The 27,218-nt window shown below is 42.8% G+C and overlaps 2 protein-coding genes across 2 annotated transcripts in view; one reads left to right on the top strand and one right to left on the bottom strand.

Annotated features, from left to right (window-relative positions):
- The window catches only part of astn2 (astrotactin 2), a gene marked incomplete at both ends in the record, with an annotated part of 625,858 nt that overhangs the window by 495,138 nt on the left and 103,502 nt on the right, over window positions 1-27,218 (top strand). The window contains one exon of the mRNA XM_080420257.1: window positions 24,791-25,182. Coding sequence (XP_080276383.1) covers window positions 24,791-25,182 — 392 coding nt within the window. The remainder of the gene's footprint in view (window positions 1-24,790; window positions 25,183-27,218) is intronic.
- Window positions 453-9,693, bottom strand: trim32 (tripartite motif containing 32). Its single transcript, XM_080419896.1, has 3 exons — window positions 9,623-9,693; window positions 4,804-6,852; window positions 453-4,165 (listed from the first exon to the last, which is right to left on the bottom strand). Exon 2 carries the CDS (start codon window positions 6,833-6,835, stop codon window positions 4,826-4,828), a length of 2,010 nt encoding a protein of 669 aa, XP_080276022.1. The 5' UTR covers window positions 6,836-6,852; window positions 9,623-9,693; the 3' UTR covers window positions 453-4,165; window positions 4,804-4,825.

The raw sequence follows: 27,218 nt of genomic DNA, 5'->3' as shown, positions 1-27,218 counted from the left end.
CACAGCCTCTGATGAAGGACTTAATCAACATCCTAAAGGACACATGGTGGTTTGGTTCTGCTTACACACACACACACACACACACGCACACGCGCACACACACACACACACACACACACACACACACACACACACACACACACACACACACACAGTACAGTGTTATGTACATATAGTTACACAATCCAGTAGTATCAAATAATCCCACCAACTCTGAAGAAAGAGAGACAAGGGAATAAATAACACCCCCCCCCCACACACAGTATTATATCAATACAACCATGAGAATATCATCTCTGTCCAGTTGAAACCTCATACGTCCAAAACTTTTAAGGATTCAAATTCAAAAACATCAAAAGCATCAGATCTACAAGCTCTAAACGCGTCGCTTCACGCCGCGTTTCGAGCTTGTAGATCTGATGCTTTTGATGCTTTTGTGTGACACTGAAGGATGATAAAGTAGGGGCGTTTGTTTACGAAAAAACATGGAGATAAGAGGTTTCTGCTCAACAGTTAGCAGTCATATTCAGCACGCTGAGACAAGGACACTTATTTCCTAGCATTTTATGCCAGCGATTCCCAACCATGTGGGCCGGGGTCCCACGCTGGTGGGCCCGTGTGGATATTGCAAAGTGGTCCCCCCAAAATAGTAGGCAAATCACTTTTTTTGATACGATTTTATCGATAATATAGCATTAATATAAAAAAATAGTAGTGTAAAATAAAATGTCATGGCATTTTTGTTTCTTCCTTTAAAACCTTGAAGAATTAGTTCTCACTGTGATAGCGATAAGTACTTATAGTATTATACTACGTTGATTCCATTGATCCGTGCCGGAACACAATTGATTGATCGTTAAGATAAACATGTTCTGCAAAAAATGCCCACCTATCTGGCACCTTAAGTGGTCGGATGGGTGGGCCGCAAACAAACGCTTATTGAGATTTTCAAGTGGGCCCAGATCCAGAGAAGGTTGGGAACCACTCCTTAATGCAATCCCCTCCCCCCTCCATCAATACTAGTGTAGTACCTGTTATCAGAGTATCTGTAGGCCAGTGTATGATGTCAGTACAATGACATCAGTCATCTCCATATTTGGGAGGGAAAAAACGCATAAATTAAGCAGTACACAGAGATTTGTGGAATTTATAGATAGATAGTAGATAGATAGATAACACGTTTCTGTGTTGATACTCGACACAATGTTCAGGGACCATTTTGAACAGAGAAAAAGGATAGTGTAATGGCAAGGTTACCATGGTAGGCTAGACCAGTGGTTCTCAACCTATGGGTCAGGACCCCAGGGGGGGGGGGGGTGATTGGGGGGGGGGGGGGTCCCCAGATGACAGTGAAGTGACAATTTAAAGGACTTTTAAGACTTTAATACCTCAACAAAAAAAAGAAAAAAGAAAAAGAAAGTAATTAACAACTATACTATAAAAACTGGTCAAACATTGGCCAAATTGTCAAATAACAGAGGCACAAATTGTGAAAATATATATTTTCACAATATTTATCTGTGGAACCGAGATACCAAACAAAACGTTCAAAATATGATCATTTTGGGGGGTCACGGCCTGATGAGAACCACTGGGCTAGACTATAATAATAATAATTATAAACTGTATTTGTATAGCACCTTTCATGACATGAAATGCAGCTCAAAGTGCTTTACAGAGCAAGAATAAAGAACAAGTGCTTTACAGAAAAAGTACAAATAATTTAACAATAAAGCAAAAAAAAGAAAAACCAAGCATAAAACAACATTAAAATAATAGCAAATAAGGCAGTGAATCAGACAAAACAGTGAGGACATGAATAACAACACAGAGATGTGTCCTGTATTGTCCCTATGTCCTGAATTGAAATCCTTTGGTGAAACATGACAAAACATGGCTTCCCGTCATAACAGATGAATCATGTGAATATACAGTATTAAGAGAATAACACGTTTAGAAATGTCTGACTTCACATGATAGTGATACAAGTTAATTGCATGTTTTTTTTCCCACAAAAGGTTATAAAAATGCATATTCCTCGACTCGTTTTGTTTTTATTATTGTTTACGGCTTGAAGTGTTTTACTTTGATACTTGATAAATAATGCCCCAGCTAAAGGGTCTGGGGTCAGTTTATATGATTGAAATTCAAACCGAGGGACTCTCAGATCCGTTCTTGAGGGCATGGAGTGAAATATAATTATCACCTCATAGAAAAGGCCTATTTATTAGGATTTGTAATCAAGTTCATCAATCACAGTAATGAAAATGGTGTGTACATCAATGCATGATTACTTGCAGAATCAACATCTGCAGGCAGCAGACCACGCAAGATTATACACTTAAATGATAGCAGGGTTTTAATAATTAGCTCCTTTCCTATTATTTAGACCACTGTTCTTTAGGGGGTTTTTTTGGACTGAAATATGACTCGTGTTATCGTCATCACCTGATAGGATTTCGTTTATCTTACTAAACATCACACCTAACTGTTTATAGTCATTCATTGTTTTTCAGTTAGTCTCTGTCGGGTGGAAACCTCATATGTCGAAAACTGTTCCTTTTCAGGATTCAAATTTAAAAATATCAAAAGTAGCAGATCTACAAGCTCGAAACGCGTCGCTTCGCGACACGTTTCAAGCTTGTAGATCTGCTACTTTTGATATTTACGCCGCGTTTCGAGCTTGTAGCTCTGCTACTTTGGTTACTCACAGTACGTGTAACGCTGTAGTATGACAGTACATACTACAGTACACAAAAAAGTTAGAATATGGAGATAAGGTTTCTGCCAGCGATATACAGTACATAACAGGATTTGAAAAATGAACAATTTCACACGTTTAATATGTTCTAAACCAGACACTTACACACATTATTGCTGTCTTAAGTATACTTGTCACATGTGGAGTACTGTACCACATCAGTGGCACGAACAAGGAGACGTCAACAAATGTTAATGATACATTTGTTTAGCACACTTTTCATTAGAAAGAAACTCCCAACTGCTACAAGGGAAGAGCAGTAATGATGAATACACGTGCGTGCTCACACACACGTGCACACGCACGCACGCACAGGGTCAAATCAGATCGACCAGTAAGATGTTCAAGTGAAGGCTTGTCTATGCAACATATTTATGTTGGGCCATTTTAACCACTTAAACCCCATACTTAGTTGACTGTATTCCCCCTCCTGTTTTTCCTCTACACTAAATATCTTTGCCGAAAATAGCCGAGAGCTTGTAGAGCTGCTATTTTCCCAGAATGTTCCCCCAGACGCTTAGGTTCACGCGGTTAAAAGAAGCCTGAACCGGAGTAACTGATGGGGTCAGCCTTATAGTTACACATGGACTTTGATCAGTCGTGAAGCTTGTGGAATGCGAAGACAAGGATCCAGTGTAATAAGTCCAGGACAGGTGTAACATGTTAGGAGTTTATGCACCAGTGGTTCTTAAAAGTGGGGTCTGAGGATCCTAAAAGGTCCTTGAGGGTGTTCCAGGGGGTCCCTAGCTAAATGATTGATAGTTAGGAACCATCGAACCAATTGGACCCTTACAGGTTTGTAACTCTTGAGAGTTATACCAAACTGGGGGTCCTTGAAATGAAAACAAAAGTTTGAGAACTGCTGTTCTATCCTGCCAGTGCTGTTCTGGATGCTATGGATCCCAATGAGGAACCCCTTACAATAACACAGGCTTGAAGGGAGAAGGTTAGCTCTTTATGTGCAGGGAGAGACTTTAACCAGTTGCTTTACAGTGGCCATACAGTAGATAATATATAAGGGTTGAAATGTATGTCTACGGTTGAGACTGGAGTATACAATGAAGTGAAATGTGTAACGGTCTGATTGATATGTCAGCCAAGGTGAAATGGTGAGAATTGGACTTGGAGAGGCTTGCTAAATAGGAGAGTCTTGGTTTCACGACAGTATTACTGAGCAACCTTTACGTCTTCAAGGCGTAGTTATTGAAACGTAACGAGGTAGCACAGGGCTTTATGTACAATTTTGTGCAATTAAGGTAGCAATGAAATGAATTCTCCTCCTAGCTGATGTGCCAATGTGTAGTTAGAAACAAACAGAGGATGGGTGCTGAGGACTCACACACCATGATGCTACAGGAGATGAAGATGACCTGGGACTCTCAGTTCAGTGAGACAGGTTCAGTCCTGCAAGACAAAACAAGTGTTGTATTTAAAATGTTGTGTTAAAACTTGAATAGGGTCATGTTTCCACAGAGTTTGTGGGAAATATATAAAGATTTTTTTATTTCTTTAATTTAAGCCCATCCTGATGTAAATATTCAATAACAATCACTTTTTCTGCAACACAAAGAATGTCAACATTTGGCTGACTATCTTGCTACTAAGTGGATGATGAGCAGCACCTAATTGTGCCATACCTCTATCAAAGCTAACATAAACATGCATTACACACAGTGATACTGGCTGGGAAGAAGTAATGATTATACATTTTTCCCCCAATCATACTTCATGTCTCGACTGCTGTTTAATTTGTTGAAGTTGAGTCAAAGACAAGTTAAGACTTCTGATAAATGTCTTGCCAGGTGTATACAGTAATACTTAGAGCACTGACTCATGAAAATCATCAGGCAGGAGACAGCATGAATGCTAGACAGGTTAATCAGGCCCAGAATGCCTGGGAATCAGTAATATGTTTTTTTTATGATGATATTGTGAGTTGGAATGAGTGTCGTTTGGAATGCAGCCATTGCTATTAAAGTAACAGATTAGACTCATCCACACATTGACAGTAATGTTTATCAGCTTCTCTCACACACACTCACATCCAGGTGGGTCTTTTCCCCTCTAGCAGGTGGAGGACCGCCTCCTCTGTATGTACGTGTAGACTTTGACACAGTGGTCCGAGGAGTCTAACACTAGCAGCTGTCCTTTCTGAGTGATCGTCACTCCGACGGGGCACGTCAGTCCTTCGTGGATGAGGACGTTGTAACCGCCCTCTTTGGGAAACTGCAGGATTTCCTTCCTGCCGCTGTCTGTCACCAACAAGTCCCCGTTGGAATCCACGCAGATGCCCGTGATGCAGTGGAAATCCTCCGTCTCCGAGAAGTGGGTGAGCTGCTTGGTCACCTGACCGTCGGCGCCCACCGAGGCGATAGAGTTCAGCGCCAGCCCCTGGGTGAAGTAGACCGTGCCGGCCGCGTCGCACGTCACGAACTTCGGTCGCACGGCGGAGCACAGTTGACTGCAGCTGACCACGCCGACGTTGCGGTCCACGGCCAGGCACCACAGCATGCCGCCCGCCACGTCGGTCACCACGAACTGGCCCGACGGCATGGCGGCGATGCCCCACGGTTTGATCATCTGGTTCTTGTGGCAGGCCACGCAGTGCCCGTCCATGGTGTAAATTTTCACGGAGTTGTCGTAGTTGTCGGTGACCCCGATCAGGCCGTGGTGCGTGACGGCGATGGACAGGGGGATGAGGTTGGGCAGGTCGGCGCCGAGGAAGCTGAGGACGAAGTTGTCGATGCTGCTGGCGTTGCGGCGGATCTCCCGCTGGAAGCCCTTGCGGTTGAAGATCTGGATGCGGTAGTTGCCGCGGTCGGCCACCAGGACCTCGCCCTGGGCCGTTATGCAGATGCCGACGGGCAGGTTGAACATGCCGGGCAGGTTCCCTTTGCAGCCCATCTTCTTCACAAACTGGCACAGCTGGGGACCGGCCCTTCCTCCGGCTCCTCCGGGCGAGGGCCCCCCTCCGTGATCCATGGACTTAGACTTAAAGCTGCCCGGCGAGGCGCACACCGCCTCTTCCACGGCCGCCGTCATGTCAACGTCTCGATAAAGATCGAGCGGAGCTTCTGCTCCACCGCCCGTAGCGCCCGCCGCTCCAGCATCCTCCCCGACGACGCTCTCAAGTCCCAGCTCCAGGCCACTGCCCTCGTCTGTGTTTACAGTACAAGTGTTGGTGGACAGTCGACCCACATCCAGGGTCGTGGGATGGTCCGCTGCGTTAAACAGCGGCTCTTGGAGCTTGAAGGTGACGGGCAGGCTGCTCTTCAAGTCCAGCTCCGCCTCGTCGTTACCCCCGTCGTCGTCCTCCAGCAGGGCGATGTCGCTCTGCTTCATCCGCATGGCCAGGTAGTCGCAGCGAGACACCACCTGCACCTCGGCGATGTTGAGCAGATACGTCTGCTCCTCCAGGATCTGCCCGTTCAGCTTCTCCAGCTCCGCCATGGAGGCCGTGAACGTCCTCCGAGAGCGGCCCAGCTCCTCCTGCAGGCGCAGCTCGGCCGCGGCGTAGTCCTGCTGCACGGAGCGACACTTGAGCCTCAGGGACTTGGACGCGCCGTCGATGGACGCCTTCTTCCTCTGGATCTGACCCATGGCTTCGCGGAGCGTCGTCATGTTGCCGCGGAGCTCCTTGCGCCGTCGTTCGGCGGCGGCTCTGATGGGATGCACGGCGTGTCCCCGGTGTAGATGGTCCTCCTCTTTGCAGAGGTCGCAGAGGACCGCGGAGCAGTCGCGGCAGTACTGGCGCGGAAGGCGGTTGCAGCAGGACTTGCACATGAGCGCGGCGGACGCGCCGAAGGAGCTGGCGCAGTCCAGGATCCTGAGGACGGTGAGGTTGTCGGCCAGCTGCGAGACGCTGCTCATGCGGGACACTTTGCTGCAGAAAGGGCAACGCACGCCATTGATGGTGCTCGCCAGCAGCTTCTCCAGGCACAGTCGGCACACCGTGTGGCCACACTGCAGGAGCTTGGGCCTCGTGTGGTGCTGGTTGTACGTCTCCAGGCAGATGGGGCACTCGAGGACCTCCCGCATCAAATCTGGATCCAGAGCGGAGGATGCTGTCGCCATTGTACTCCTTTACCCCCCTGTGTGGAATAGATACGAAGATTTGCCACTTAGAGCCATATATATACTTCATTGTATGATGAATAGAGAATATAGCTTGTCTAAATTACAAGCCATCTTGTGAGCTTGTCGATCTGCTATTTTTTTATATTTATAAATGTTTGAGAATTTTCACATAAAGAGTTAAAGACATAGATAATATAAAATAGGGACGACAGCTTGAAATTGGTTAAATGTAAATTTGTTTATCTTTTTTTTTTTTTTTACCTACAGTATGAGGAGATTATATTCTTAAATTGTCAATATACTGTAGTGTTCCACCATGTAATGGGATGCATTCCATTGTATGTGATTTTGTCTACAGCCTTGTATTTTAAAGCAGTTTCAAATAACTTAGTTCACACTATGGGGTAGACATGAGAAAGACTGCACTGCATCAACCGACTTAATTTAATTTATTTGATGTACGTAGGCTATAACAAAGAATTATAGTCACCGTCATTATGACAGACCAAACTTTGCAACTTTGCTAAACCATACAGCTTTCTTAATGGCAATACTGCAATGCAGTGGAAGGAAATTATAACAAACAAAACACCAGCCAAACTGTTTAAGGAAAGACTGTAAAAAAGTGTTTAATTTATCCATTTGTAACTCTGAGAAATGTACAAATGTAACCAAATGAGCCCTTCTGGGTGCATTTGGTTACATTTTGTATATAATCATATTTTGTGCCAGAGCGTCCCTGCCCTGGCACAAAATATTTTCAGATAGGGGTCCACGGCCAAATACATATTAATTTGGAGGGGGTCCTTGACATGAAAATGTTTGAGAACCACTGCCATATAGGACATAAAAGTTATGGACAGCAGCTTTAAAGCTTAAGTGAGGGATATGTGAGCTGTCAGCAGGGTAGCCCTAGAATGGCTGTGACTTTACATACATTTCATGATATACATTTCATGTATATGGAATACATGATGAAATGTAAGTAATATCACATTCTAGGGCTACGACTGGGCTTGTTTTTCTGTAAAGTTGCTTGTAAATATTGGTAGTTGTGGGTTGTGTTTTTTTGGGCTTGTTTCTAAAGTGTAGTTGCTTATTTGGGCTTGCTTTCCATATGTTGTTTATAAACCAGTGGTTCTCAAACATTTTCCTGTCAAGAACCCACCAAATTCGGACCCCCCATCTGAAAATATTTTGTGCCAGGGACCCTCGTACCAGATTTGTGTCGTTTTCAATATTTGTTTTTGAAAATAGCAGATCTACAAGCTCACAATGTGACGCGTTGTTGTGAGCTTGTAGATCGGCTATTTTCAAATAGCTGATGTATCCACAAGTTTCCTAGGGCATTGGTGGGCATCACTTCCTGTCGATTTGATCCCTGATACCTGACCATGCCCTAGGAAACTTGTGGATAGGTTTAAAGTTTGGCATAATAGGCTAGTCGCTTCTTTTGGGCTTGTTTTCATCAACCTGGTTGCTTATTTCTCTCGCTAAATCTGGCAACACTGGCTAGCAGCAGTGCTACTTTTCCTCCACATTATGTGGGGCACACACAATCGACAGGTGCATTGTTGGCCTGGGTAATAATTAATGACACCTCACCACCTGGCTGTCAATTGTGTACTCCATAGTGTGTGCTGCACTGTGCTCCCCGTTTGAAACTCTTGGGAAAAGTGGATATACATTTTAATAAACACACGTTTCCTGCCAGAACTTTCACATGAATGTGAAAATACTTGACCCCAAGTTGCAGCAATACATTATTGGGTGAGTAGCCTACACTAGTAGTTCTCAAAGTGGGGTCCAGGCAGGGACTCTCAGGGTTCCTTGAGGGGGTTCCAATAGGACCCTTACAGGTCTGTAACGCTGAGAGTGTACAAATGGAACCAGATGGACCCTTATGGTTCCATTTGTACACTCTCAGAGTTATTGGGGTCCTTAAAAAAGGTTTGAGAACCACTGGCCTATCATTGCATGGCTTTGTAGCTGGAGGGAGCTTGTATAAACAACTTTGTATATGGAATATGGAATATAATTCATAAGCCATTCTATGGCTGATATACCATAGAGTTCAAAATAAGGCCGATACTGATGTATCATTGTTGCAGGCTACCTGGGAAGTAGTCTCGCGAGACTACCTGGGAAGTGACTCCAATAACAGGAAGTGCTTGGGAGCAAACCTGGAGCAAACAGGCTAACGCCTAGAAGCTAACAGGCTCAATGTGAGAACACAGTAACTTCCACACTAGGTGCACACACACAGTGCACTGCAGTCAGTGGCACTCTCTCATTCATACGTATTTACGTAATAAGCGAGCTCGTTTAAATAATAATAGCACTAAAATAACCCGAAGAATGTTTGTTTTTCTTTATTAACAACGTCTAATATAACGTAATCTACCCATGTGTAATCATAACAATAACAACACGCGTGTGTTTAGTGGAATCGTTCTACTTTTAAAACTGACCGCTTTGAATCAGCTGAGGACTCAGCGGGGGGTCTCAGTCGTGTGTGTGTGGGGGGCTACTAGACCCTTCAGTCTCGTGCTACTGTAATAGCTTAACAACAACAACAATAACAAACAGCAGGCCTCCTCCCCTCTCTCTCTGGCTCGGTGCATGTATTATTGCGACAAAGAATGTAACAACTAAAGCAAAAGGGAGGCTTTTTGGCAAAGATGTGCTTCAGAATTAAATAATTAGAATTTACTGGTGTTTTTCTGTCATCGTGTTCGGTAAAAATCAAAATAGTGTGGCGTTTTATATATATATATAGCTTACCTTTTTGGTTGGACGTGTACAGTAGAGGTAAAGGGGCGTACAGACAGACAGTGACTGTGCTCCTACTGTCTGCTGTGTGAGAGACACACTGCGGTGTTGACGACGTGACGACGCGAAAATAGCCGATCTACAAGCTCACAACGCGTCGCCGTGCGACGCGTTGTGAGCTTGTAGATCGGCTATTTTCGGCGCTCGACACCGTCCGCGTCACCACGCACCAGGCTTTTAGTTTCCGCAGTAAAAACAAAAAAAAAATCGCCCTGGTTTCTATTTGGTGTTCAGTGCTCAGATCCGGTCTAGAGCCCGCCTACTGTATCCGGTTAGTTCGTACGCACGCGTTGCATGCAAGCGCACAGACAGTTTCCGTATCCGGTACAGACCAGATGTGCAAGCTGCAAAGCGAAATGATCCCTGTATGTAACTTATCAAGACAACCAAGCTAAGAGCTCCAACCCACAGATGTTTTCATTGGCTCCTGACCAAGCGTCCAACTGGTTGGTAGCATTTTTGTTATCTCATCTGTCAGTCAGTAAGTACAAGTCATTATTCATTCTTCTTTATTTTATTTCTTTCACAGCAGGTCAAAGTCGAAGCAAAACTGCTGTTATTTGATTTTTCTTTCTTTTTTTAATTCCATGTTTCTCTCAATCATTTTTCTTTTCTTTTTCTGAAGCCCTATTTGTTTATTTTGACATGCAATCCCTCACATCCTGCACTATCACAATAATCCATGTATGACCTTGTATCAAATAATGTTGAGTTTGTCAGGTATGCCATAATAATAATAAGCAGTATTTGACACCCTGTCTGTGTTATCTGGATTGAGGAGTGCAGTAGTAGTGATCTTAAATGGCCACTAGATGGCTGCAAATGCCTATTTCTTAATAGCTGTGCTGTGTTCATGCCCTGAGCTATTATGTGTGGAGAGTAGGCTACCCACTTATATGTAATATGTCTATCACACGTATGCAGTACACACTAAGTGTGTGTGTGTGTGTGTGTGTGTGTGTGTGTGTGTGTGTGTGTGTGTGTGTGTGTGTGTGTGTGTGTGTGTGTGTGTGTGTGTGTGTGTGTGTGTGTGTGTGTGTGTGTGTGTGTGTGTCCTAACATAACGAATAGAACATTTATTTAATTTCTTGGAATGATATTGGTAAACCAATAAGTAAGAGACAGTCAGGCAATAGTGAGCTCAAATAATGATATCTTATACGAAGATCTTTGGCACGTGTTCATTTTAATGGCGATAAGTAATCAACTTTAAGTCCTCCCATAATCTAATTTACAACTCTGCATATATAATCAAACAAGATGTGCAATAACAGTATGGCCTGTGCAATTAAAAAGGCTCTCAGAAAGTTATAGCTAAATTAATTAGCAGTTATCTGGCTACTGGCTTGAATCCCCCTACATATAATTGCCTACATCTCAGTAAAATGTCAGTTGAAAACATTTTAGTCTTACTATTGTGGGACAATTGCTTTTCTACAATCCTTTTACATTTGGGCTACCATGATATGCATATCTTAAACACACATCGTCATCACCTGTACAGTGAGGTGCTAACGTGGGCTTTGTGTGCTTACGTTGATAATATTGCGGGGGTTGTGAAAATGGGGTCCAAGGTCTAGGGCACTGTTCCAAATGGTCCCTTGCAGGTAAGGGTCCATTTGGTTCCATTTGTACACTCTCCGAGTTATGGGGGTCTCGGTCTTTGGAATTAAAGAAAAAGTTGGAGTTCCACTGCCCAGAGGAACTTGGCCTTGTGAACCCTTGTGGACTCAAATGGACAGTTACTGTACATAGCTGTCGCCCCGGCGTCAGCTAATGGGAACCCATTTAATAAACAACAATATATAAACCAGGGGTCTTGAACCTTTTCAGCCCAAGGACCCCCTAGCTGAGAGAGATGAAGCAGGGACCCCCATATTGTATAAAATTGTGTTTCAGATTCAACTTTTTTTGTTTATGTGATCTGCTCTTTTTCCCATCTACACCTATACCTCTTTGCCAAAAATGCTATTTTTGGCCAAAGTTCTCCTCAGAAAAGGGATGCTAGGTTTCAAGTGGATAAGGTAAAAGAAAACATATATCACACAAAGATTTGGCGGACCCCCTGTAGTAACTCTGAGGACCCCCTAGGGGTCCCGGACCCCCTGTTGAAGACCCCTGATATAAACAATGAATATGGTTCCATTTGTCACGATTGGCCTAGCAGCATGATCTGATCTGAGCTGTGATTGGCCTAGCAGCTTGATCTGAGCTGTGATTGGCCTAGCAGCATGATCTGAGCTGTGATTGGCCTAGCAGCATGATCTGAGCTGTGATTGGCCTTGCAGCTTGATCTGAGCTGTAATTGGCCTAGCAGCATGATCTGATCTGTGATTGGCCTAGCAGCATGATCTGAGCTGTGATTGGCCTAGCAGCATGATCTGAGCTGTGATTGGCCTAGCAGCTTGATCTGAGCTGTGATTGGCCTAGCAGCATGATCTGAGCTGTGATTGGCCTAGCAGCATGATCTGAGCTGTGATTGGCCTAGCAGCTTGATCTGAGCTGTGATTGGCCTAGCAGCATGATCTGAGCTGTGATTGGCCTAGCAGCATGATCTGATCTGAGCTGTGATTGGCCTAGCAGCTTGATCTGAGCTGTGATTGGCCTAGCAGCATGATCTGAGCTGTGATTGGCCTAGCAGCATGATCTGAGCTGTGATTGGCCTAGCAGCATGATCTGAGCTGTAATTGGCCTAGCAGCATGATATGAGCCACGATTGGTGTAGTAGCATGATATGAGCTGGGATTGCCGTTGATCTGAGCTGTGATTGGCGTAGGAGCATGATCTGAGCTGTGATTGGCGTATAGGAGCATGATCTGAGCTGTGATTGGTGTAGAAGCATGATATGAGCTGTGATTGGCGTAGGAGCATGGTCTGAGCTGTGTGGTTCGCTATCCTGTATGGACATGCAGTAGCAACGTGAGCTGTCACTGTGATTGGTCTACTTTTGTCGGGACAGAGATAAGAAAATCTTATATTGATCCCCAGGGGGAAAATGCAGGTGTCATAGTAGCAACAACGGTAAGAGTGAAACGCAGGGACATGTAAAAGTAAGGGTCAAGAGCCAATCAATCAATCAATCAATAAATAAATAAATAGTTAGGATTAGACACAAGGCAATACAGATATACATACACATACAGAGATGCAGACCGTTCTAGACGGCTGGGCCCCTTCGGCGCCATGTCGTAAAAATATGAAATAAAAAGTAACATTTGAAATGTGGCCATGGCATAATTATTGGCATCCTTTAGAGCAATCAGTCTGGTTAGAGAGGGAAAAAACAATTGTTTCTAACCCATGGCCTGTTGCAAGTTCCCACATGGTATAAATATTAAATAAAATAAAAAAATAATAATGAAGAGAAAAGAGCTGTCTGAAGATGACAGGGGAGAGAAAAAGTTATCACCAAAGCATGCGCAACAAGGCTATAGCACCATTTACAGAGACCTTGGCATTCCTAGTGCCAGAGTTTAGAATATTGTTTTTTTTTCACAAAGTCTGTTACTCGGGGAAACTGTTATGAATTTCCCAAGATGTGGCGGTAAGAGGAAACCTGATCTCCGATGTTGTTTAAGGTTGGTGTTAGCCATTGAGAGAAACACATTGCATGGCCTCGCTGTCGGGAAGCAAACCTTGTATGTCCAAAACTGTTACTTTTCAGGAAATGGGGGGGGGGGAAAAAGGTCCTGTGTTCCTGTGGATACAATGTAGTTACTATTTTGTCAAAAGCTTGTGTTAATACTTTTTATTGGTTAAATATTCATAAAACCCAGACACACTTAACGACTTTCTCTTTCACTTCACAATTGTTTTAAAAATAGCGGAACAGGCCAATCTACAAGCTCACGATACGTCGCTATATGCCGTGTTTTGAGCTTGTAGATCTGAGCTACTTTGCGCGAAACTCTTGAACGACAAAGAGTTTAAAATGTATTTACACACACACACAACAAATAAATACATAGAAACACGGAGATACAAGGTTTCCGCTCGACAACAATGATCCTGCATCTCGTGAGCCCAAGGGCTAACCTACAGAAGGCTGTGGTAATGTTTTCAGCCCACACACCAGACACTCAGAAACAGAACTAAGAGGGGCTTAATGGTCGGACACCAGGAGAAGCCCCTACTGTGGAAAGAGAAATGCAAGACGGCTTGACTGACAGCCTGACCTAAATCCTTTTGGGAAAATGTTCTGTGGCCTGATGAAACCAAATTGTATGTTTTTTTTGGGCCACGCAGATCATCACTTTGTTTATAGACTGTAAACTGCAGTGTTTTTGTTGTGTGTGTGTGTTTTGTTTTACGAGAAGTACTCCTACAGTCAAATATTTTGGATGTCTTTAATACTGCAGGATCGCTGTGCTGCTTTGAGCATGTCATTAGAGGGGACATAAAAAACAAATAAATGAAAATAGAAAATTCAAAAATAGACTACAAAGTAAGTCTACAAAGTACAAACTCACAATGAGTCATGGCTCGATGTGTTGTCGCCTACCCAGTGAGCCATAGTCGGCTATTAGTCTAAAACCAGGTTATAACTGGTCTAACGGTGAAAGTTTTTTCAACGTCTATTCTTAGCCTAGAGAGACGTTGTTTAGCTGTTTTTTAAGCATCTATATATAGACCGTCTATATTATAGATGTCATTTCAACGGCTATAATATAGACGGACTATATAGACGCTTAAAAAACTGCTAATCAACGTCCAGGCTAAGGATAGAAGTTGAAAACACTTTCACTAACATTAGACCAGTTCTAACCCGGTTTTAGCCTAGCCGCTAGACGTAGTATAGACGTCTAATAGCCCGAAAAATGCTCTGTGGGTATTTATCATGATGCAACAAAATATTGAATGCATTGCATTGAAGTCAATGAGGAAAGTTCAATGGTTAGGGTTAGGGTTAAGTCAAGTGGATAAGGTCATACATTTGCTTTTTACCAATACAGTAAAGTTGGCTTTCCATTGTCAGAAAAATGAGATTCAGTCAAAGTCAAGTCAAGTTAATTTGATTTATAAAGCATGTTTAAAAACAACCAGGTTGACCAAAGTTCTGTACAGCATGATAAAAAACAACATAAAAAAGTAAACGTCATTACAAAAACATTTCAAAAACAGCAAAAAGTTAAAACGATGACAGACCAAAGATCATCATTAATCCCCAACAATTGGCCCATAATTCACATACCGAAGCGAAGCACACAGTAATGTGTCAAGAGAAGAATGTTGGACTGGAGCAATAGATTCTGAGCTCCAATCCATCCCTGTGGGAACCTATGGCAATGCCTTTCAACCTTCTTCCAAACTGGAACAGGTTGCAAATGAAGGATAGGAACTAACGGCAGGAAAAGATGAAAGAGCCACGCTAGAAATATCGTAGCCAAAACGTTATGGAGCCAACAATCAGAAAATAGGTATCAATAATGTTGCCAAGGCAATGTTTCTGTTTCTTCAGTGGGAAAAAACCTGATGTTAATAATTTGAAACCTTTAGTACAGTAATGGAGAAAAGCAAGGTTGTTTCAATTTCCAATAATTTCAGGAGGTATAATGCAATTTTTTAATGGCAATAACCTTGGCTAGAAGAGAGAAAATGTGTGTGTGTGTGTGTGTGTGTGTGTGTGTGTGTGTGTGTGTGTGTGTGTGTGTGTGTGTGTGTGTGTGTGTGTGTGTGTGTGTGTGTGTGTGTGTGTGTGTGTGTGTGTGTGTGTGTGTGTGTGTGTGTGTGCGTGCGTGCGTGCGTGCGTGCGCGCGCGTGCGTGCACGTGCAAGTGTCTAAAATTTCCCTTGAGCATGCATTTCCATCCATGACAGAAAAGGCAGAAATCAACAGACTGTGTAAAATTAATAGCCACTATGATCTGGCTGTTTGCCAATGGCCTCTAAAGTATAGAGGGGTCCTGATAGCGTGTCTAACACTTGCAGAGCACAGCCGTTTTACGAGGCAATTTGCAACGATGGCAAGCAACTGTAATTGGGGAGCAACAGTGTATCGAACCAATCAATTTAATAAATAATAAATGTAATGAAATAATCATTTAGGTAATAATCAATCCCTATTTTGGGCATGTCATTATGGCCAATTCTTTTTTGAAAATTAGCCTATGTGCAAGTTCACAGCGCGTCGCATCGTGATGCATTGTGAGCTCGTAGATCGGCTCTTTCCACTATTTTTGCCAGACAATGTTGTATGACAAAGTATAAAATCACGCTTAAGCAGTTAATCGCTTCGTTGAAATAGAAAATAGAAAAATATATGTGGAAAAAAAAATACATGCATCTCGGTTAATCAGAAAAGTGATTTGATAGAATAATCGCTCCTAAGATAATCGATAGTTGCCGCCCTATCGCTGACAACAGCCGACGGCATCTGCGTGAAATTAGCATGGAAGATATCTGACACTTTTTTTTTTCTTTTTTTTTTGCTGTTGTTGCTACGGCAACGCAAGCCTGGCCAGAGGGAGTGGTTGTGTCCCTGATGAGTAATTATACTGCATCCAGTCCACAAAGACACTTTAATTATCCGGGGCGGCACGCCATCAATGGTTTGTGAAATTCACCCCCGTTTATCTCCTGGCTGTGTTTGTTGACTTGGTCAGTGTGATTAATTTTTTGTTATTCCATGAAGTGAAGAGAGTCGGTGTCAAGAGTTGGTTTAACCCATTAAGGCCTGAGGCCGATGCTACAAAATGTCTTCTAAATCAGTTAAAAAAAAAAAAAAAACCTATGTTGCTATATCAGTGGTTCTCAAACTTTTTCATGTCAAGGACCCCCAAAATTATATGTATTTGGCCGCGGCCCCTAATCTCAAAATACTTTGTTCCAAGGGCCCCCAGAAGCAAAGACTTGAGTTACAAATGTTTGCTGTAAAAAATATATATATATATATTCAAAGATTTGCACACAAAAAAAAATCACGATTTTTCGTTCCAGGTCTAAATGGGTTAATAAGTGGCGTAGTGGTGGGGGGGGGGGGGGGCTGTCCTTCATAAAGCCTAATTTATGCACCGTTGCGCGCGGAAAGTAGCAGACCTACAAGCATCGCAGGCATCCGCGAGTAGATCTGCTATTTTACGCGATGAATATGAATCAGGCTTAAGTCTTAACACGTAAACGCATACAATTGTAACTCACCAATATGTTCTTGGGATGTCAATGAAGATCAATTGCTAGTTATTTGTTTTTTTGAACTAATTTCGAATGTTTTTAACAGATTTCAAAATGTTCAGAAATAGTGAAAATAACAGACAATAACTTCAAACTCACAACGCTTTGCGAGCTTGTAGTGTAGCTCGTTGCGCTATCCGTTGCATGGCGAAGTATGTAGGGCTTAAAGGAGTAGTTCACCCAAAAAAAAACGTATTTTCTATCAATTACACACCCCGTGAAGCATTGAATTCATGGCGATTTCGTTGCATTCCTAAGCCAATAATTTGATTACTGGCGGAAAGATGCTAATGTATCCGGTAGGAGACTCAAAGGGGAGTCTCTTTGAGTCTCCTACCGGAAATACACTCGGTCATCAAATCATTGGCTCAGGAATGCGTAAAAAAAAAATATATATCTCCATGAATTCAAGGCTTCATGGGGTGTGTAATTGATAGAAAATAAGTAATGTTTTGGGTGAACTATTTCTTTTAAGCGGTTTACATTGTAAAAACACAATCACTGTCAACCCAACCCAATTCTATAATGTACATTTCCTCAACCACAACAACTAGGAAAAACAGGCTTCAGATGATCCTGTACCATGAAATAGGCTTGTTTACACAGATAGGAAGCTGTAGTCTCGGGGTGAAACGTGCGAGTGAGAGTGAGTGTGACTGGCTCACCGCCGCCAAACCTGAGCTAATCACTGGGCTTTATTGTGAGGGCCAGGTGACGACAGCTCCTTTCTGTGTCTGTGTTGACTCAAGAAGTGCATGTAATTGGGCTCTTAGGGCCACCCCTTGAGCTTGTTTACATAGCATGTGAAGTTACCCCCTGCCCGCCAATGTATCATACACACTCCCACAGTCACACACGTATGCTTCATGGGTAGCCAGGCACGCACACGCGCACGTGCGCGCGCACACACACACACACACACACACACACACACGCACACACGCACACGCACACGCACACGCACACACACGCACTTAAACCCCAAAGTCGTATACACTCCGTTGTACGATGAATGGCCCAAATCCATAAGCTCACAATGTGTCGCATATGCTATTAGATCTGCTATTTTTAACTGTTTGAAACCGTTGAAAGAAAAGTGACATTTTGGAGAATTCTCTGTTTGCTTTTGTTTCAATTTGCCCCAAAGTAGTGACACCCAGATTAATGTGGTTAAATACAACAAATCTTTTGTGTATGTTAATTAATTCCTGCAGCCACAGAGTTGCATACTGTATCAAATGAAAAAAAATAAGAAGAAATAATAGACAATGTTTATCTTTTCCCATTACATGTGACTGACCTTTTGTTTCTTTTCCTATATGGTTTCAAGTATGCGTGTGTCAGGTCAGGTCAGGTCCGTGAAATGATTCATTCATTCATTAAGTCACTCCTGTGTGTGGTGACGTGATACATGACGTAGTTGAGAAACTGGAAATGAGACGGGGGGGGGGGGGGGGGGGAAAGACACGGAATTGGATTATCATCCCATGATGATACTGTATCTGTTCTTTTATACGTTCAACAACGTTCCAAATCTAATTACTGTAGCCCTAGTCTGAGAAATTACACTAAACTAGGTCTTGGAGAAGAGACAACTATTTTTGAAGATTTGATAACATAGTGTAACTAATAACTAATATACTTGGCGCCCTCCTTTTTTTCTCCCTCTACACCGAAATCTCTTTGCTGAAAATAGCCGAGAAAACTACAAGCTCGTAGATGTTCTACTGTATTTTTCGCCAAAATGTTCGCCTATCATGACATATAGGGATGTTAACCCATTAAGACCTGGGACGTGTCACTTTAGATTTCTTTGGGCTATTCAAAAATTGCAGATCTACAAGCTCATAGTGCGGCACCGAGTGCCGCGCTATGAGCTTGTAGATCTGCTATTTTTGAGAAATCTTGAAAATAAAATGTTTCTTTTTTTTTCAAAAAACTGTTAGGATTTAGAAATGATTTTTAAGAATCGCATCAGGTCTTTATGGGTTAAGGTTGATGTGGTTTAAAACCTTGCAGATATTAGCGCAATGCATTATGGTATATATACGTTTACGATAGTGACCATCGGTTGTACAAATTCAAAGTCAAAAGCATAAAAAAGTAACAGATCGACAATCTTCGCGCCGCGTTCGCGCCACGTTCGAGCTTGCGGATCCGCTACTTTTTATGCTTTTGTGTGACGCTGTAGCGTGATCAAGCATGGCGTTAATTTACGAAAAAAACAGAAAAAGAGGATTCTGCCCAGCAACAGCAACGATATCCCGAAAATGTCATACTCCACCTCTGTTCTCCGATTTCGGCATGAATGCCACCGTTTCTCACAGCTGTGTGGCCCAGCTGGCAAAGCATGTGTATACATACGTGTGAGAGGCTTTGGGTGAGTTACCTGTCCTCCATCCTTGTCCTTGAGTTAACTTTTTAACCCATTAAGACCGGGACAAGCATCTGTCATTTTAGATTTTAACCACTTTAACCATTATCTTATACTTTGGCTATTTAAAAAAATAGCAGATATACAAGCTCATAGAGCTATGAGCTTGTAGGTCTGCTATTTTGTTTTAAATCATGAAAATGTGTGCAAATCTTTGAATATGTATATATTTAAAGCATTTAAAGCAAACATTTGAAACTCAAATCTTTGCTTCTGGGGATTCTACAAAATGTCTTTTTAAAACACTTATGTTGCTATAATCAGTGGTTCTCAAACTTTTTCATGTCAAGGGCCCCAAAATTACATGTATTTGGCCGCCATCTCAAAATATGTTCTTCCAGGAACCCCCCAGAGGAAAAGATTTGAGTTAAAAAATGTCACTTCACAAAAATATATATATTCAAAGATTTGCACGAATTTTCACCATAATTTTTTTTTAGCAGATCTACAAGCTCATAGCGCGGCACTCGGTGCCGTGCTATGAGCTTGTAGATCTACCATTTTTGAACAGCCAAAGTATAAAATGATGGTTAAAGTGGTTACACACAGATGCGTTCCCGGTTTTAACGGGGTGAGCGCAAAGAAACGTCGCTTTGAAGAGCTCAGTTGTGAACGCAGACACAATCAGAAACCCTTTCACCCTCTCGTTTTCTCTCCTTTGCCCTCTCTGTCTGTTTCAGTCTCTCTCACGCACGAACACACACACACACACACACACACACACACACACACACACACACACACACACACACACACACACACACACATATGCTGTTTGAGTTCACACAGTATGTTTTCTTTTTTGCCTCTGTGAAATAGTTTGAAGGCTGCTCCGTTTCAATATGATTAAGGGCATTGCAGGAAATGAATCATTTGAAATCGTTACCCTAAGCTGGTCCCAATTACCCTACCTTGAAGAATGTCATTTGGAAGGGCTTTTTTTTCTCTCTTTCTTTTTTTTTTCTCACCCTCTTCCTCCTGTAAACCGTAGAAGCCAGACTGTGGGACTCTGGCTGTGAGTTCCCCTTTATTTTAATGCAGTTTGAGCGTGTGTGTTTTTGTGTTGGGGGGTGGGGGTCGTGTGCATACACTGTATGTCTATATATACAGTATGTGTAAGTGTAAAGAGTATTCCCTTTAAGTGTGTGTGTGTGTGTGTGTGTGTGTGTGTGTGTGTGCGTGTGCGTGCGCGTGTGCAGTGCATAGTTAACTAAAACATCTGCACATTATTGTGTTTATCCAGTGGTTCCCACCTCGGGGTCCTGATGGTGTTTTCCTCATTTGAGCTCCAGGAATCTGTGAGAGCCGTAATGACTATACATTAGACGTTACCTTGACAGCCAAGCCCATCACGTATCACATCCATCTTTTAAACTGTGATAACGACGGTTTACTGAACAAAATAACATGTATAACTTAAGTCGCCTCGTTTAAAACCACACTCAAAAGAAAACCCACCTTTTCAGACTCGCATTCCCTACCTAATCCCCCTTTTTACAGTTACCGTTAGTTTTTGACTTTTTAATGTAGTTCTTTCCTCATAAACTTTTTATTGTGTTTACCGTTTCGTAAAGCGTCTTTGAGTACTCAGACACCTTTCAACCTAGTTGTGGGTGATTATCTTCTGATTATCTTCACCAGGTGGGAAATGATGTAGCCGAGTCCGTCGACATTCAATATAGTAGATTTATTCAAACACAGTTAGGTATTAAGCCTGACCTCGATTATTCGAATAGTCGACTAATCAGTCGAAGGGTGTCTGAGTCGACTGCCAATCTCTTAGTCGAATTATAAAAATAAAAAAAACGAATAGTTTGCCAGAAATAGGATATACATCATGATTTATTGGGAGAAACCAAGCAAGGATGTGTTAAATCAGACACTAAGCACCTCTACAGCCCAAATGGAATGTTCCTCTATTCCCTAACATATTTTTTGCATGATTTGACTGAGAGATTGGCAGTCGAATCAGACTGATTCGACTCTCAGGCGAATCATGCAAAAAATTATAATAATCAATTTTTCTTTTTTTTTTGGGTGTTGCATTAGTCGACTATATACCAGTCGACTATTGGCAATTAATCGCCAATCATATTCGACTATATAAATCCTTAGTCGTGGACAGGCCTATTAGGTATACAGCGAGCCAGCGTAAGCCGCACATCAGCATCTCCATCCAATTCTCATTCTTCTGTCTCCCAGTCCCATATCAGTAGACAATCCCCTTATTCTCACTCCATATCCTGTTCCATTCTTTCACCATTCAAACAGGACATGAACACATAGCATCGGGATCGTTATGACCTGACATGTATCTGACATTTCTCCAGAGAACACCCGTTCTTTCACAATTTGTTTGATCAGCCCTTGGTAAGAGGATAACATAAGGTTACCTCCTATCCTGAGAATGTACTAACTCGTGCAACCAAATGGACGAACCCCACTATCAGAGTTATGGGGCGGCATAACTCGGCGGCGGCATAACTCTTTCTTATATTATTTATGTTTGACCATTTGTTGATTACTTTTGATGCAGTAATGGTCTCATTTCTTAAAAATGTCTGTGGGGTTCCCGACTCGCAGGTTGAAAACCAGTAGTGTAGACAACCACGTGTCAACCTCAGATACTCGTGAAGTCGCCAGCCACTTAATTTCACCTTCACCCAACAGTAAGGCGTTTCACTTGGAGGGTGCAATGTGTGCGGAGGAGTAACATGCACGCTGTTCCTCCCAGTTCTGCTCCCTGCTGAACAGGCAGGGAACCAGTGCTTCTCAAACTTTTTCATGTCAAGGACCCCCAAAATGATATGTATTTGGCCGCGGACCCCCATCTCAAAATATTTAGCTCCAGGGACCCCCAGAAGCAAAGATATGAGCTTGTATATCTGCTATTTTTGAATAGCCAAAGTATAAAATATGGTTAAAGGGGTTAAAATGATTGTGACGCTTTATTAACTAATTTAGGTACCCCCAAAGGACCCCTGGGGGTCCCCGGACCCCACTTTGAGAACCAATGCCCTGAACAACCTGTGGAAGTCACTATTAGTCCGGCAACAGAGGTCGGTCGTCCTCCCACCTGCGAAACACCCGCTTAATCGTGTTCGTTGTAGAGTGCCTGCCTGGACCCGGCCTCTGATGCACCGTGGAGGAATCGAACCGCAAAACTCCGCGGTGGTGGTGGTGGTGGTGGGCAGGGAACTATGCCCCGGTCGTGCCACCCAGACGCCCCAAATCATGTTCGTGTCAAAGCACCAGACAGCGAGAGAGCCTCATAACTCATCTTAGTGCCGAGGGTACTCTCGCTCTGACGCACCCTCCGCACGTCAAATAGACACTTTCTCATGGGCGCACATAAAATGGCACATAATGCTACATCAACGCAGATGACACATCTGTTTTCGTGCAACACGTGGTCCGCAGTCCCCCCATAACAGAAACACTTAGCAATAAATTAGCATTTTCTCTCGTTTCTCCTCCTTTTCTTTCCCCCTCTATGTCCATGTTATTGCTTCATTGTTATCCCTCTGACAGAGGAAACGATGAGCAAAAAAAAAAAGATCCACCCCCCCAGCGCTAAACGGGAACATCAAACGGTGCTTATCCCATTCAATCCGGGATGCATTTTTCTGTCATTTTAAGATTTCTTTGGGCTATTCAAAAATATCAGATATACAAGCTCATAGCGCGGCACAGAGTGCCGCGCTATGAGCTTGTAGATCTGCTATTTTTTTAAAATCGTGAACATTAATTTGTGCAAATCTTTGAATATATATATATATCTTTAAAGCGAACATTTTGCAACCTTCTAAAACAGTTTTTTGAAAAAAACGTATATTGCTATATCAGTGGGTCTCAAGCTTTTTTTCATGTCAAGGACCCCCAAAAAGATATTTATTTGGCCGTGGACCCCCCCCCCATCTCAAAATATGTTGTTCCAGGGACCCCCCAGAAGCAAAGATTTGAGTAAAAAAAATTGCTTTAAAAATATGTACATTCAAAGATTTGCACACTTTTTTTTTAACATTTGTAAAATATGTTGTTCCAGGGACCCCCCAGAAGCAAAGATCGGAGTTATAAATGCTCGCTTTAAAACATATACTGTATATATTCAAAGATTTGCACAAAAAAAATGCAGATCTACAAGCTCATGCTTGTATATCTGCTATTTTTGAATAGCCCAAAGAAATCTTAAAAAATGACAGAGACGCTGTTCCCGGACTGAAGGGGTTATTTACACACAGGAGAAAGCAGCCAGTGACCCCCATCCATCGCTCGTCTATACAAGCTGATGACAGTGAGGGATTAGTTGTTGTTGTTTTTACTTCTTCTTTTTCCCGGCTGCTGACAAAAGTAGATCCAGATGCTCTGCTCAGTGCAACGAGCGCAGAGAGAGTGAGAGAGAGAGAGAGGTTATTGTGAAACTCCCTCGCCGCTCCCCACTTTGTGTACAGTGTGTGTGTTTAGATTGAAGCCGTTGTTTTTGGGAAGTCGGAGGGGAAAAAGAAAAAGGTATGAAAGAGAGGGGAAGAGAGGGAACAGGTTTTCGTGTTGTCTTATTATATGCCAGTGGTTCTTCAAACTTTTTTTGTGTCGAGGACCCCCAAATTTATATGTATTTGGTCGCCCCATCAGATTTTTTTTGTGCCAAGGACCCCCAGAAGAGAAAAGTTGTGTTAAAAAAATGAACTTATTCAAAATATTCCCCAAAAAATAGCGATTTTCACCGATTTTTGTAAATAGCAGATATGCAAGCTCACAGCGCGGTGAGCTTGTACATCTGCTGTTTTTGAATAGCCAACGTATCAATAGATAAAGTGGTTAACATGATTGTGACCCTATATTAACTACTTAAGCTGGGGACCCCCTGGGATCCCCCGAAGGACCCCTGGGGGTCCCCGGACCGCACTTTGAGAACCAATGTCTTATGCTAGTGTTCAGGATAACATCTTTTAACCCCAATAGCGCCCCCTATTCTGGGCATGTCATAATAATAGGTGGACATTTTGGTCAAAATCGGCGAAAATAGGCGAAAAATATCCGTCTAAAAGCTCACAATGCGTTGTGGGCTTGTGGATTGGCTATTTTGGCAAAGAGATTTGGTGTAGAGGGTATCTTAGACCCTTAATTGGCGGACCACGGTCAAATAAGCATATAGAGTTTAAGTGGTTAACCACTTAAACCCCAGCATCGTATTGCGTCGCATTGTGAGCATGTCGATCTGCTATTTTTTTCAGCGAAAGCTTACCCCACAATAACAGAAAACAGAAAAGACACTAGTATTATTGAGCCCTGAGGGACTCCGGTTACCCATATGGGGTTTAAGTGGTGAAAGAGCGGAAGACATACTACAACAAGTGGCTCTTTTTGTATAAATATTACTCCTCTCTCTTGTTGTTGTTGTTAACTTGTTTCTCTTCCTCTGACACCCCCCCCCCCCCCACCCCCCCACACTCTTCAATGTCTCCCCCTTCACCCCCACCCATCCACCCACCCATCCCCACCCCCCCCCTCCTGCAGAGGCGACAGACCAGGGGGGCGGCGGAGGCGGCGGAGGAGTCGGAGGCGGGGGGCGGCGCGAGCTGAAGTCGGTGCCCTTCATCAGCTACCTGGCGGCGCTGCTGAAGAGCCAGCTGCTGTCCGAGGACCTGGTGAACGGCGTGGAGATCCGCTGCGAGGAGAAGGGCAGCTGCCCGTCCACCTGCCACCTGTGCCACCACCAGGCCATGATGACGGGGGGCGGGGGCGGAGGAAGTGACGGAGGAGGAGGGGCCGGAGGAGGGGGAAGCCGTGGCCTTAGTGGCAGCAGGGTTGGGGGCGGCAGCGAGCAGCCCTCGCCCACCCCCGTGCTGCTGGAGGTCAGCCGCGTGGTGCCCCTCTACAACCTGGTCCAGGACAACGTCACCAAAGAGGTGAGAGAAAGGCCCTTTGGAGGTCTGTCTGTCTGTCTGTCTGTCTGTCTGTCTGTCTGTCTGTCTGTCTGTCTGTCTGTGTGTGTTTGGAATGGTGCATGGGGCTGTCACGGTTATTATGCCATTTCACTTGACGATTAATTGGCACTAAAATGATTGCACAATTAACGCATTTAATTGTGTTTCTGTCGTTGAACATTCTAACGTTATGAATACACATTTTATTTGTTTACGAAGGCTTTTAGGCTTCGTAAACAAAAGGTGCACAGGGCTTATGTGACATATATCATAAACATTTAAATACCTTAATACATTAATAGTGGAAATAGCTTATCTACAAGCTCAAAACGCATCATAAGACCCAGTTACTGAATGTCAGTCTCCAGGTGTTCTTGGAGACTGGATTAACCAAGCTTAAAAACTTTTTTTTTAATAATAACAATTTGGCCTATATTGACATGGGCAAAATTGAAATCGATTATTAATAGATTTTCTTTTTATCGATTATTGATAATCTATTATAATCACTTAAATGCATTCATTTTAATAACTGTTGCACCCATAAACCACACAGCTGAGCTGACATTGCCACTGTGCGTCAATCACAGGTCAGCTTACGCTGCCACAGCGAAACCGCCAAGGCCGAGCTAAAATCGGCACGTCAGTTCATCCCTGGTGATGTGTAGGCATTGTTTAAGATACGCGCATACCACTGTAGCCCAATGTAAAAGGATGAGGGAAAGCGATTCTCCCACCACAGTAAGTCTTAATGAAATGTTTTCAATTAACATTTTAAGATGTAGGCTGTAAGGGGATTCAAGCCATTTAGCCAGATAATTGATAATTAATGTAGCTAATTGTCTGAAAGCACTTTCAATTGCACAGCGTTATTAGACTCTGTGTCTCTCTTGTGCATATATATATATATATATATATATATATATATATATATATATATATATATATATATATATATATATATATATATATATATATATATATATATATATATATATATATGTGGGTGTCCATTGATGAAAGACAGCCATCTTACTGAAAAAAATTACAGTAAGCCATGAAAATAGGTTTGCCAGCTGTTGACGCCTCAATTAAAACTTCAAATGCAAGTTATCATAACCACACAGGAAATTAAAAAATAGAAAGAATAGGTTTATAGTTCATTGTCCTTTTTTTTTCCTCCACGCCCCCTCTCTTGGATAGTGTCAGTGACACTTAGTTTATAGACATGCATAGTCAGGTTTATTTTTTTTGTGCTGATATTAACAAGTGTATTTGATGGTGCAGATGCTGCATAAGGCCTCTAGGTGGCATATGTTGGTTAACATTGACCACAGGCAGTGTGATAGAGAGGCTATAAATAGATGACGTCATGGCTTTCTCCTCTTGTGGGGATAAATTATGTGGTGTAGGTCTGTGTGTGTGTGTGTGTGTGTGTGTGTGTGTGTGTGTGTGTGCGTGTGTGCGCGCGTGCAAGACAAGTGTACTGTGCATGTTCATTAGTGTGCACACATTTTTGTTTTATGCTATGTTTCTAGGTATGTACGTTCTTAAATATTATGCATGTGCAGTTTATTTTTTTATTTTCTATGGATGACGTCAAAGGATCAATCAACCACTTTCAACCTGATCAACCATATGTTGGGAATGTCATTATAGGCAAAAAAAAATGTTCCAGATTCTTTCCAGACATTTACCAAACAATTTAATATAAATGTTCAAAACAACAACAAAAAAAAGGCCAATATCGCACATCTACAAGGTCAGAACTCACATGTTGTGAGCTTGTAGATCATAATTTTTTTCACTTTTCGTCGTACAAAGAATGCAAGTGGTTAAGTGGTAAAAACAATAACACTGGAGGGTTACTTTTAACGCTATATAACTGTGCGGTCAGGTGCTTAATATTACGCATCCCCTGAGAGCAGTGTTTGGATACTGGATAGTGGAGGATGGTCAGATAGGCTTGCAGCACAGCTCTTGCATAAGGTGATTTAAGAGGAGGAGGGCTTTGACTG

The sequence above is a fragment of the Gymnoscopelus braueri genome, assembly GCF_963280865.1.
Source record: "Gymnoscopelus braueri genome assembly, chromosome: 22".
NCBI classification, from domain to species: Eukaryota; Metazoa; Chordata; class Actinopteri; order Myctophiformes; family Myctophidae; genus Gymnoscopelus; species Gymnoscopelus braueri.
This window is presented reverse-complemented; position numbering and strand designations above follow the sequence as displayed.